We start from the raw sequence: 12,917 nt of genomic DNA on the forward strand, positions 1-12,917 counted from the left end.
GTCCCATTTATTAGGAATACTTATGATAAAGACAGAAAAACAAATCACAGAATGTCTGTAATGCAAGTTAAAAGTGTCTAAGAATTCAAAACTTCATTATGTCTTGTTAATTTATTGATTCCTCTTCACTTATTACAGGAATTATGTTAAAATTACATAATTTGCTCAGCAAAATCTGACAAAACCATAGTTCAAAACAAACACGTCAACATCTTTACCATCATATTGTTCCAAATGAACTTTCCATGATAAAACCAAAACTAGTGTGCTTTTCTGTAAAGTCAGATTTCTTGAATACTTTGTCTGTTGTAAAGAAATATGAGAAAATAAATCTCACCAGCTTTTGTATTTTTTTTCCGAATCAGCCAAAAAATAACAGCAAGGAGAACAGCCAATGCAGCAACAACACCAACAACCACTAACGGCAAGACAGTCGCTGAAGGAGGGATTATATAGAGGGACACATTCAGATCCAGATGAACACAACAGCAGAATATCTATTGTACATTACTATCATTTTTACCAAAGATATAAAAACAACAACTACTGACAGCAATATAAAATGATACATTTTTAATATCATAATTATCTTGATAGTGATATTATCTTGAAATTAATATTTGTAGATGAGTTTACAAAAAGCTTTTCTGGTTACAGTTTATTTCGATAGTCCACTTTAGACATTCTAATAACTTTAACTTTCCAACTAACTCTCTATTAGTATTAATAGGAAAAAGGAATATGATAAAAGTTCTACTGTAACTGCATGGCACTGTGAAATGAATAAGACATACATAGGGTGACTGGGTATGTAATGTGGTTGTAACACTTTTGGTTTTTGAGCGCTAGAGTGCTCAAACATTTATTCAAAGTACCCACATTTGTTTACTACAAAAGGCACTCATTTAAACCTCTGTAAGAATATTACAGCCCTTATGATGTCAAATAAATGATTGTAAATTGTAACAAAAAAAGAAAAGCAAAACAGAGGCTACATTATGCAATATGCTTAAAAAATAGGTTTATTGAAACAATCCAAAAGAACAATCTAAAACAACGCATCTCTCTTTCTGTGACTGACCATAACTCAAATCCACTAACTGTTTGACTCAGGAGTGTGTGCAAATTAACAGTGTTTATGATTAGTTATAATTATTAAATGCTTGACTCCAGTGTACCTGTGTAAAGAACATGTAACAAAAAACACTATCAATATGTGTGTGAGTTTGTGTGTGTGTGAATATTCTCAATCATAGTCACAATGGTGACAAATTAGCATTGTTAACCCTGGAGTGCAGGTTTGGTGGGCCCAGAAACTGCAAAGAGCACTTTTCAACTTTGCAAAAGGTTTAGTACTAAACAAAATATTGTGGCCAAAATATTTACATTCTTACTACTAAATATATTTTTTCTTCATAAAATCAGCATGTGCCTATTTCCAGCTTTGACAACCACTCATTTGGGATCTGGGAGGAAGTGGGTAAACACTGAAATTCATTTGGGATTTTCCACTTATTGGGAATACTTATTATTCATAATATTTTTGATCTGCCTGCTTTGACAACATTGTATGAGAACTGAACTGAGCTGGACGATGACATCACTGTTTTCTCCAGATAACTAATGATTTTTACAACAGAAATGAATCAATGCTGAATTGGTAACACTTTAGAATAATGGTTCGTCATTAATAAGTAACTATGCAGGAAGTAATGCAGGACTAATGAGTAGTACTACATTAACACTTCAGCAACTACTATTAATTAATATTAACTAATCAGTAAGTAATATCAAATTTAGAACTATAGTTCCTTATTAGGTAATCAATAATTACTTAAAGAGATTGGCATCATTAAGAACTAATAGGTAATTATGACAAATTATTAAAAATTACTAATTAATTACTAATCACAACATTAACGTGTCTGAAACGTTAGCAATTTTCTCAACGTGGTCATAAAATGCATCACTAAATATTCAAGTGTTACCAGTCACTATGTAGGAACTAGTGATCTGGACCTAAAGTGAAAAACATATTTTTCACTTTAAAATAAGGGTCCCGATCACTAGTAGTCCTTGAAGAGTGACTAGGTACTTGAGTAATTAGTGATGCATTTTATGACTATATTCAGAGTAAAAAATTATGACGGATTACGTCTCAGAATCACGATAATGTTCTTTATAATTTCTCAGTTAATAGTTATTAATGAGGCTAATCTCATCAAGAAATTATTGATAATAAGGAACTATCTCCTCAATTTGATATTACTTACTGATTAGTTAAGCTTGTTTCTATATTAGTTAATAGTAGTTGCTGAAGTGTTAATGTAGTACTACTCATTAGTCCTGCATTACTTACTGCATAGTACTTATTAGTGACGGACAAAAAGTGTTACCGCTGAATTTACTTAAACTGGACAATGACTTTCTTCTAGAGCTGCTGTACAGCCAAAACAATCTTTGTTGGATTCATCTCCCGTTACCACAGTAAAGCTGCTTTGAAACAATTTGTATTGTAAAAAGCTCTATGTAAATAAAGGTGACTTGAGTTGAAATGATCATAGGACTCCTAGCTTATCCCTGACTGATGGAATTGGTGGCGTTACAACTCTCCCCATGTTACAACCATATCCGTCTCCCCTAAACACCTTGCTGTGTAGGATTTACAGGTGAAGCTGAAGTCGTCTCAGAGTTTGGGATAATGATCCGTTTATCTGTATAAGGTGGAGGACCATATTGTAGAAAAAGAAATAGAAAAACAAAACAAACAAAAACAACAATAACATTAATCTTAAATATATAGGGCCCTATTTGATTTCATTGCCTTACTTTCTTCAACAACTCTGGTTAGCAAAAACTACCTTGTTTCCTCATATAGTCTTCTGTTCAAATATATGAGCGATTTCTACAGCTATTAGATCATGTTTTAAAGGAATAGCTCACTTAAAAATTAAAATACTGCATGTCTTCATTTACTCATCCTCAAGTTGTTCTAAACCTGTATGGGTTTCTTTCTTCTGCTGAACACTAAAGAGGATATTTTAAAGAATGTCAGTAACTAAACAGTTGATGGAAGTCAATGGTGTCAATCAACTGTCTGGTTACCGACATTCTTCAAAATGTATTCTCTTGTGTTCAGCAGAAGAAAGAAACCCATACAGGTTTAGAACAACTTTAGGGTGAGTAAATGAAGACATGCAGTATTTTAATTTTTAAGTGAACTTTTCCTTTAACATCTACATTGCATCATGCCCTGTATGTTACAATTGTGCTGTTTAATGGTGAAGATTAATGATTATTTTGAGAGTTATTTATACAGACTATACCAGAAATTATTATGGTCATGACTCATGATCCAAAAGGACTTGGACTCAATCATTGACAAAGCTGATTTAAAGAGTTACTTTGCAGATAATGTGTGTGATGATAAAAAAAGAAGCCAGTGCAAAGCACTGAAGTGAGAGACTGATGTGTGTCAGTCCTGTACCTTGTTGTGTCGGAGTGGCTGCTGTAGTTCTGCTTGATTTCTTCTCAGAGTTTGAGCTGCTGACTGGAGTCAGTGTTGTTGAATCGACTGGAGCTGCAGAAGATGAATGTTCAGATGCAGGACATCAACATCATATTTTCTACTTGATCATTACATCACATGCTATGCAGTTTGTTAAATCATCAGTATTTACAGTGCAGTTGTTGAGGTGATTCAAGAAAATTGATTCAAGAAATGTCGTTTTTTCTTCTTACCTGAATACTTGACAGTATATGTGGCTGAGGTCTTCGTTTGATTTCTCTGAGTAAGCTGACATCTCCACTCTCTGTTGTGATCTTCATTCAGGAGTGTTGTAGTCAGAGTGCTGATACAGTGTGTTGAGGAGAAGAATATCTGATATCTGGAGTCTGTCATCAGATTCACACCAGCCTGATTCACCCAGATCAGCTGAAGTCCCTCAGAACGGACCAAAGTATCACAGACTCCATATGAATACAACTGACAGGAGAGAGTCACAGAGCCTGATCTGATCTCAGTCTGTGAGGATGAAGAGACTGAAACAGAAAATAAGACAGAAATCACACTACAGATGTCACTCTTTTCATTACATGTGTGAGTTTTAAGGTATTATTAAAAAAGTTACAGAAACACTGACCATGAAGAACATGCAGATAAACAGGTGCATCAGTTCCTTGTTGTGCTCCACGTCCACTCTCAAATTGTTGGCAGGTGTAAAGCCCATAATCTTCTTGTGTGACTTTCTTGATGTTCAGAGAGCAGTCAGACCCCAGACTCAGTCTCTCACGTCTCTCTATGTCATTCTTCTTTTTCCCTCCAGCAATCAGTTCAACTGTCTCTGAAAGTCTGATATAGATCCATGTAGTCGATGTGCAGCCAGAAAGAGAATTATTACAGGGCAAACTGACATTTTCACCAGAACTGCTGAACTGAGTTACTTCTGCTCCACTGGTACCTACATATTAATATAAAACAGTAAAATAATAGTGTTAATTATTTAAACTTTAATGACATACAGCAAATATTTTCTTAATTATTAAAAACTAAAGTGATAACATACTGACACAAAATTTTCAGCACGATAAAACCATCTTTGCCAGTCTCTAAGTAATTTAATTATTTTTGAACAGATGGTTGTTCACATTGTAAATATTTTGCATAATGTCTTATAGACCATATAAATATTTCTTTACCTGTCAGAAGTGGACAGAGAATGATCAGTCGCAGCAGACACATGTGACACCGATCAGCCATTTTCTGTTTCTGTCAGTCTTTCTTTTCATCATAGTTCCAGTTCTTCCTTCAATCATCATCAGCTCCTCCTGTGGTTGTGAACTTCCTCAGATCAACTGACTGTTCAGTGCTGACACTATATACATCTGCATTTCACTGACACTATACTGATGCATGATAAAGAAGTGTCTATAAATATATATTGTTTAAATCAGTTTGGTTTGTTCTTAGCGAGGGGCCACTGAAACTCAAGACTGTTATTTTTAAAGGTTCACTGAAATAAATGGATACAGCAACTGAGAAAAATAAAGAATTCTGAAAAATGTACCATATAAAGGTCCTTTATTAGTTGTGTTTCTACATTAGTTGTGTTTCTACATTAGTTGTGTAATTGAAAGTTATTATTATTTTATATCATCACCATAATTTCTTTTACTAGATAGTATCTATCTATCTATACTAAACTAAAACCTTCAAACTTCAAGCTTTTAAAACTACTTAAAACTTTCTGGCTAGGCAATTTCAAGCCAATTTCAAGTTTTGTCTACAAACTTTTTTATCTAGTTGTGTATTGAAGAAGTTGTCCTCATTTATTGTTCTTTTTTTCTCAGTACTATATGGTTGTCTTTTTACTCTTTATATTATGGTGTGCTAGTTGTAGTATTTTCAGAGAGGTGAGCACAATGTTGAGGTTTGGAAACATTAGTACAGAATGTGAGAACTCAGTTAGTTTGACCACACTTGTTCATTATGCAGCGTGTGGGTTATGATTATCACTATCATCTCTGAACCCACTTTAGACTGAAGTCTGTGAACTCTCACACATTCTGACAGCAGTTCCTCTTCTTTCTTTAAGTGGGCCGCTCCATGGCTTTAAACTCTGTATCTTTTCAGTTCGTGATAGCATTCTTTCAACATGTTTATTAAACAGAAGTTAAACACAATTTTAATTTATTAACTGAACAGTTTGCAAATACTCAAATTAATTTGAAACCATTCTGTTCCACAGAAGGTGATTATTATAGTATCAAGGTCAGATTTATCTACACAAGCATCATGTTAAAAGCTTCTAAGTGGATGTTGCTTAGACTTTATAGTGAAGAGGTCAGAAAAATAAGTAGCATCCAAATTCAAAAGTGTTTCCCTTGTTTGATGGAGCTAAACATCCTGGTTCAGAGTCAACTGTAACTCTAACTTTTTGGATGATCAGAAGAGTGTATATATGATGATAGGAGAGAAGATCAGCGATATATTGAGGAGCCATGAGGAGCCCTTGTAAACAAACAATTTTTTTTAACTGGATATGATATTGGACTCGTTGGGGCGAACAGTTTTAATTTCTAGACCTGGTCACAACACTTGGATATTGCTGCCCTATTGTTAGTTTGAATGCTTCCATTGCTCTCCTCATTTGTAAGTCGCTTTGGATAAAGGCGTCTGCTAAATGATTAAATGTAAAATGTAATGTAAAAAGCCAATACTTATAGACCAGTTGATGTCATTTCATCAGGTTCTGATTAACAGTACAGAGCATCTGAAAATGGTGTTTGGTTCTTTACAAAAGTGTGGTTATTTAAAGGGTCACAGGTGAGTTGGAAATCCCATGAAGGCACTTCTCATCCGGGTGTCTGTTGATTCTCCCTGGCACCGGTTCCTTTGGCATGGTCAAGTGCCTCTCTTAAACAATCCTTGCAAACACACCATAGACAAAATAAGGGAGACACCCTTTTCCTTCAACATTGAGTCACAGCACATCAATGGTACAGAACAACAAATCCACACAGAGTAAACTGAACTGATATAAACGTATACTATTAATTCATTGTCACATATAGTAACTAATTATGTTGTAAAACCTAAAGAGTAACAAATGGCAAATATGCATATCTGTTATTAGTGGACATGTGGTGCGTTATTGAATTTAATGCACAGCTGTCTTTACATGTCTCATATGCAGCTAACATGAGAACATCAAAATAAAAAGGGAATAATCTCTAGAACTCGATTAATTTGATTGCATGATCGAACTAATTCATTACAAAGCAAGTACATATTTATTCTCTGGAAGCCATTTTAAATGAGTCACAAACACTTACTGCATAACTGACATGGGTCAGACCCTCTTCACTTCTCAGATACTGAATACAGACATTGCTTGTAACATTAATACCAGAATATATGCAATAGATTTAATAAAACTATGATTCGTTAAGAGGGGATAGTAGGTTAAATCACCATGAGGACTGTGAAACACCCAGCTTAACTGTAATACAAAGTCTGGATGAAATAAAAGCGTGTAGTACAGATTCCAGGTCTTCAAACGACAAAAAATACTTAATTTTAGCTATAAAAATTATTATAATAATACTTGCACCACCTCAGTTTTACAGTACATAGGCTATCAAACTCAGAATATAGCAAGATAATGCCAACAATACATGGCCAAAAACTGAAACATCAGTTTGCAAACATAGCGACCCCTAGTGTTCACTTTCAAAAAGTCTTGATTATATTATTATCACAATGTTGATCTCTAATCATGTCTAGAAAATAAGGATCTCTCCCTCCCCAAATACCAAGGAAGTGCATTAAACACTGAAAAAAATAGTTAACAGATAATATTATTAACTAAATATTATTCATTAATAATCCATGACAATCAAACAAAAGCAAAGAAAATAAACAGCTGAGGTGAAATTGACATATTGACAAGCCTTTAATACGTATTCTTTTCTTACAGATTTTCTCTACATTTATATCATTACTGCACACAAAAAGAGTTTAAATGTTTTGATTGATTTATATACAGTATTAATATCCGTTCAGAGGTTGGAAGAGTGAATAATGCTTACAAAGTCTCTTAGCAATTACAATTGCAATAAAGTTGTTAAGCAAGCATGAATCTCAAAGCTGTAAACATTTTTATTTTGCCTGATTCTCCTCTCGCCAGTGCGTTTGTGCCCATATGGTAATTTTTAGAAAGAGTATCTGGAAATAAACATATGAAATACAATATATTGAAAACATGTTTATTATAAACTCTCCTGGTCATTTTCTCTGATTAGGAGTGTCTCTGCACATTGATAAACAGAAAATATCTACTCACATTGCTCTCTTTGACACGTTTTCTGCTGGAATCCCAGAATATGTCACATATGTCAGCACCTAAACATCAATGAGCCAAGATATGTTAGATTGTGTAATAGTGTGGATGTATTGTGATTTTTTTCTCTATTCATCTTTGTATTGTTTTTTATTACCATTCATTGTTTTTGACTACTGTGACATGTAAATACTGTAAATTGTGTAGCTGTTATTTTTCATAAGAGCTGTAGGGTTTGTGTGCTTTCCTTATTTATTTATTTTTAATCACCATTTCTTTTCTTGTATATTGCTAGTTAACCCTTAATCACTCTTTGGGGTCAAAATGAATAAAATGAATAAAACTCGGTGACTTTTACTAAATAATCTATCTAAACATGCACAAAAAAACTGGGCTTGATTTGGTTGTTCTAAAGGTGTGTAAAAAAAAATTCACCTTTTAAGGTCTTTGGGGTCAAAATGACCCCACATTGAAAATGAATGGGAAAATGAAAAAAATGACTTTTTTTATTTTGTTTGTCAAAAAAATAACAGTAAATCCATTATAAATCTGAAAAATTCTACAAATAAACCAAGCTCTGGTCCTAGAGCATAAATAAAAAGTAGAACGAACTTTCTATCTCATACACACACACTCACACACACACACACAAACACACACATGTATGTGACTGCAACAGAGAGCATTTTCACAGAAATTGGCAATTAAAATAAACAAAACTGGCATAAATCTAAAAATAATTACATTTAAATGAAGGTCTGGTCCTAGAGCATAAACCCAAAGTGGAACAAACTTTCTATCTCATACACACACACAAACACACACATGTATGTCACTGGAACAGAGAGCATTTTTATAGAAATTGGCAAATAAAATCAACTAAACTGGCATAAATCTGAAAAATGTCACATATGCAACATGGAGCTTGTTCCCACACACACACACACACACACACACACACACACACACACACACACACACACACACACACACACACACACACACACACACACACACACACACACACACACACACATTACAGTCATGTCATAGTGGTGACTTGTAATGTTTCTGCAAATGTATGTATAATAATTTGCAAAAGCAGATAATTCAAAATATATCAGAAAACAACAACAAATTCTAACTCTGACAAAACTAATGTTTAAATAAATATTCACAAAATATATATCATAAAGTTGTGAGGAAAAGTTGAAGCATCAAGAACAATGAAGTGAAAATGAATGAGTCTCTATGGCCCTCTATTGGATATATGTGGTCATTGCACTTTCTTTCTTTAATTATAATGTCTAAAGTTTTTCCACAAACCAGCAGATGTCAGTATTCTATCCCTAACACTTAGAGCAATGTCCAAAAACTATTTAGATTTAATTAAGATCATCATTTAAGTGATTTTTTCTTTAAAAAATAAATTTTCATGAGCCAATTTATGGCCTAGTTATGTAATTGTGCAGTAAATAGGTAAAAAACTTCAAAATTTCCACAAAAACACAGCATAAATGTATAGTTAAGAAGTAAATAAAAAAAATGATATATAGTTTTCCATATAAAAAATTTATATTTCCTTATGCAATCGCTCTTTAAAAGTTTGGGGTCAAAATGACCCCAAAGACCTTAAGTGTTGTCCTTTTTTAGGAGTGATTAAGGGTTAAGGAAGCAGGGAAGCTCTCTGTATTTGTCACATTTCTTTTTTGTTAGGAAAGTTATATCATTGGTGGCGGTAGTTTATTTTGTTTGTTGTTTTGTTAGTGGTAGCCTCAAACCAGGACAATTTTGAAAAGAACTTTGGTGTACGAAGGCGACAAGATTATTTATTTTTAATACTTTTAATCATCTTAATCGTCCTGTCTGTCCTGTTTGACTGTGGTTTGTGCACTTATTTAGAGTCATTAATGGTGAGAAACGTTCTGCTGAGCACAGATGAAAATCATTGATATTATATACTTACAGAAGTGTCATAATCCTCTTCTTTGTTATCTGAAAAATAGTTGTGAAGTATTTATGATGAAACATGCAACACACAGCACATCTACAGTTGATCTACAGCTGGTAAATCCTGCTTGTTTAATCTACAAACCGAATTCCGGAAAAGTTGTGACATTTTTTAAATTTGAATAAAATGAAAACTAAAAGACTTTCAAATCACATGAGCCAGTATTTTATTCACAATAGAACATATAGATGTTGTAATGTTGCAAGAAGCCATGCTGTCGTAATAGCTGCAGTATGTGGTGTTGCATTGTCCTGCTGAAATACACACAAGGCCTTCCCTCTTTTGATGATGTTATGCACTGTAGAATGATGAGATTTGCAAAGCCTTTGCAATTAGACGTTGAGGAACATTGTTTTTAAAGTATTCCACAATCTTTTTACGCACTCTTTCACAGATTGGAGAGTCTCTGCTCATCTTTACTTCTGAGAGACTCTGCATCTCCCTTTTATAGCTAATCATGTTACAGACCTGATATAAATTAACTTAATTAGTTGCTAGATGTTCTCCCAGCTGAATCTTTTCTAAATTTCTTGCTTTTTCAGCCATTTGTTGTCCCCATGCCAACTTTTTTGAGACCTGTACCAGGCATCAAATTTGAAATGAGCTCATTTTGTGGATAAATTAAAATTGTAAAATTTCTCCGTTTAAACATTTCTTATGTTATCTATATGTTCTATTGTGTATAAAATATTGGCTCGTGTGATTGAATTATTATTATTTATTTATTTTTTATTGAAATTTATTGAAATTTCACATAAAAAAAAAAAAAAAATCTGCAAATCACTGTATTACACTGAAATAATGCAGTTGAGTTCATTTTATTCCTGTTGATAGAGCCTGGAAGTATTTGAATGCAGCTATAAAAAGCATCCACATTACATTTTTATGATACAACATGAAAATGAGTTTAAGTATTTGTTATAAAACATTAAGAATTATGAAAACTCACTAGCTCCTTTTTTACAAATCACCCAAAGAATAACAGCAAGGAGAACAGCCAATACAGCAACTACAACAGCAATCACAGTCACTGAGGGAGAGACCAGAGAACGGTACATTCAGACTCGACATCACATTAGGTTAAAACATTCTTTTTAACAAAATGCATTTCATTTCATACACTTATGGACTACGAAAGTTATAGGGCCAGCACTGCACTCAAACATATTTACAAAGTACCACAGTAAGCAAATTATTGCACATGCACATGATATGGGAGCAAATACAAACCACTGGTGTGAGAAAGACAGTGATTACCTTGTGTTTGTGGTGTGTTTCTTGAGCCAGCTTGAGCTGTACGGGAAGAGTGTTAGTTCAAATACATCATACTAGAAAATATGGAAATCTTTTTTTAACAATTAATAATTGGCTAATACAGAAGATAAAATTAGCATTATGCTTGTCTAACAGTGATTTCAAAATTTGATTAATAAGATTTCTTACCTGAATGCTTGACAGTATATGTGGCTGAGGTCTTCGGTTGATTTCTCTGAGTAAGCTGACATCTCCACTCTCTGTTGTGATCTTCATTCAGGAGTGTTGTAGTCAGAGTGCTGATACAGTGTGTTGAGGAGAAGAATATCTGATATCTGGAGTCTGTCATCAGATTCACACCAGCCTGATTCACCCAGATCAGCTGAAGTCCCTCAGAACGGACCAAAACATCACAAGAGACTCCATATGAATACAACTGACAGGAGAGAGTCACAGAGCCTGATCTGATCTCAGTCTGTGAGGATGATGAAGAGACTGAAACAGAAAATAACACAGAAATCACACTACAGACACCATTCTTTTTATTACACATGTGAGTTTTAGGTATTATTAAAAAAATTACAGAAACACTGACCATGAAGAACATGCAGATAAACAGTTGCATCAGTTCCTTGTTGTTTTTCATTCACATATTGTCGGCAGGCGTAAAGCCCATAATCTTCTTGTGTGACTTTCTTGATGTTCAGAGAGCAGTCAGACCCCAGACTCAGTCTCTCACGTCTCTCTATGTCATTCTTCATTTTCCCTCCAGCAATCAGTTCAACTGTCTCTGAAAGTCTGGCGTAGATCCAAAAAGTTGATGTGCAGCCAGAAAGAGCATTATTACAGGGCAGACGGACATTTTCACCAGAACTGCTGAACACACGAGTCTCTTCTGCTTCACTGGTACCTACATATTAATATAAAACAGTAAAATAATAGTGTTCATTATTTAAACTTTAATGACATACAGAAAATATTTTCTTGAATATTAAAAACTAAAGTAATAACCTACATACAATTTTCAGGAAGATAAAACCATGTTCGCTCAATCTATCTCTTTGTCAGTCTCTATACCAAAGTGATTCAATTATTTTTGAACAGATGGTTGTTCACATTATGAAGATATTGCATAATGTTTTATAGACCATATAAAGATTTCTTCACCTGTCAGAAGTGGACAGAGAATGATCAGTCGCAGCAGACACATGTGACACCGATCAGCCATTTTCTGTTTCTGTCAGTCTTTCTTTTCATCATATAGTTACAGTTCTTCCTTTAATCATCATCAGCCCCTCCTGTGGTTGTGAACTTCCTCAGATCAACTGACTGTTCAGTGCTGACACAGACACTATATATAGCTGCATTTCACTGACACTATACCATGCACGACATACAAAATATAAATATGCTCTTGTGAAATCTCTATTAATTTAAACGTGCTATTGATGTCTAAGAGTCCATAATGGTGACATTAGATATCAAGTTTTAAATATAAACGAACACAGGAACGTTTGTTTGCAACTATCGCAGTCAAAACTTTATGATACTCAACCATATCACAAATAATCAAATTTTAATCTAAAATAAGTAAAATCAAGATTTCTCAAGATTATTTCTTATAATATTATAATTTAGTAGGATAATAAATAAATAAATAAAACAAATATTTCTTTCTTCCTCCTCAATAACTGCTGTTTTTAAGAACATACAGCTGAAATCACAAAACTAATTGTGATAAATTAATTTATATCAAATACATTTTGAAATAATAAATCAAATAAATCAAAGTTTGAAAACAAGAATCATAA

General features: G+C 33.6%; 2 protein-coding genes across 2 annotated transcripts in view; both read right to left on the minus strand.

Moving 5' to 3' along the window:
- The window catches only part of LOC311306953 (uncharacterized protein), a 68,451-nt gene that overhangs the window by 31,580 nt on the left and 23,954 nt on the right, over positions 1-12,917 (minus strand). Inside the window, exon 4 of the mRNA XM_084435610.1 lies at positions 3,488-3,580. Coding sequence (XP_084291736.1) covers positions 3,488-3,580 — 93 coding nt within the window. The remainder of the gene's footprint in view (positions 1-3,487; positions 3,581-12,917) is intronic.
- Positions 6,319-12,681, minus strand: LOC311306959 (uncharacterized protein). The gene is made up of 8 exons (XM_084435621.1): positions 12,274-12,681; positions 11,702-12,016; positions 11,296-11,601; positions 11,110-11,145; positions 10,802-10,882; positions 9,808-9,836; positions 7,845-7,903; positions 6,319-7,726 (listed from the first exon to the last, which is right to left on the minus strand). Exons 1-8 carry the CDS (start codon positions 12,332-12,334, stop codon positions 7,714-7,716), a joined length of 900 nt encoding a protein of 299 aa, XP_084291747.1. The 5' UTR covers positions 12,335-12,681; the 3' UTR covers positions 6,319-7,713.

The sequence above is a fragment of the Rutilus rutilus genome (assembly GCF_951802725.1).
Source record: "Rutilus rutilus genome assembly, chromosome: 17".
Classification (NCBI taxonomy): Eukaryota; Metazoa; Chordata; class Actinopteri; order Cypriniformes; family Leuciscidae; genus Rutilus; species Rutilus rutilus.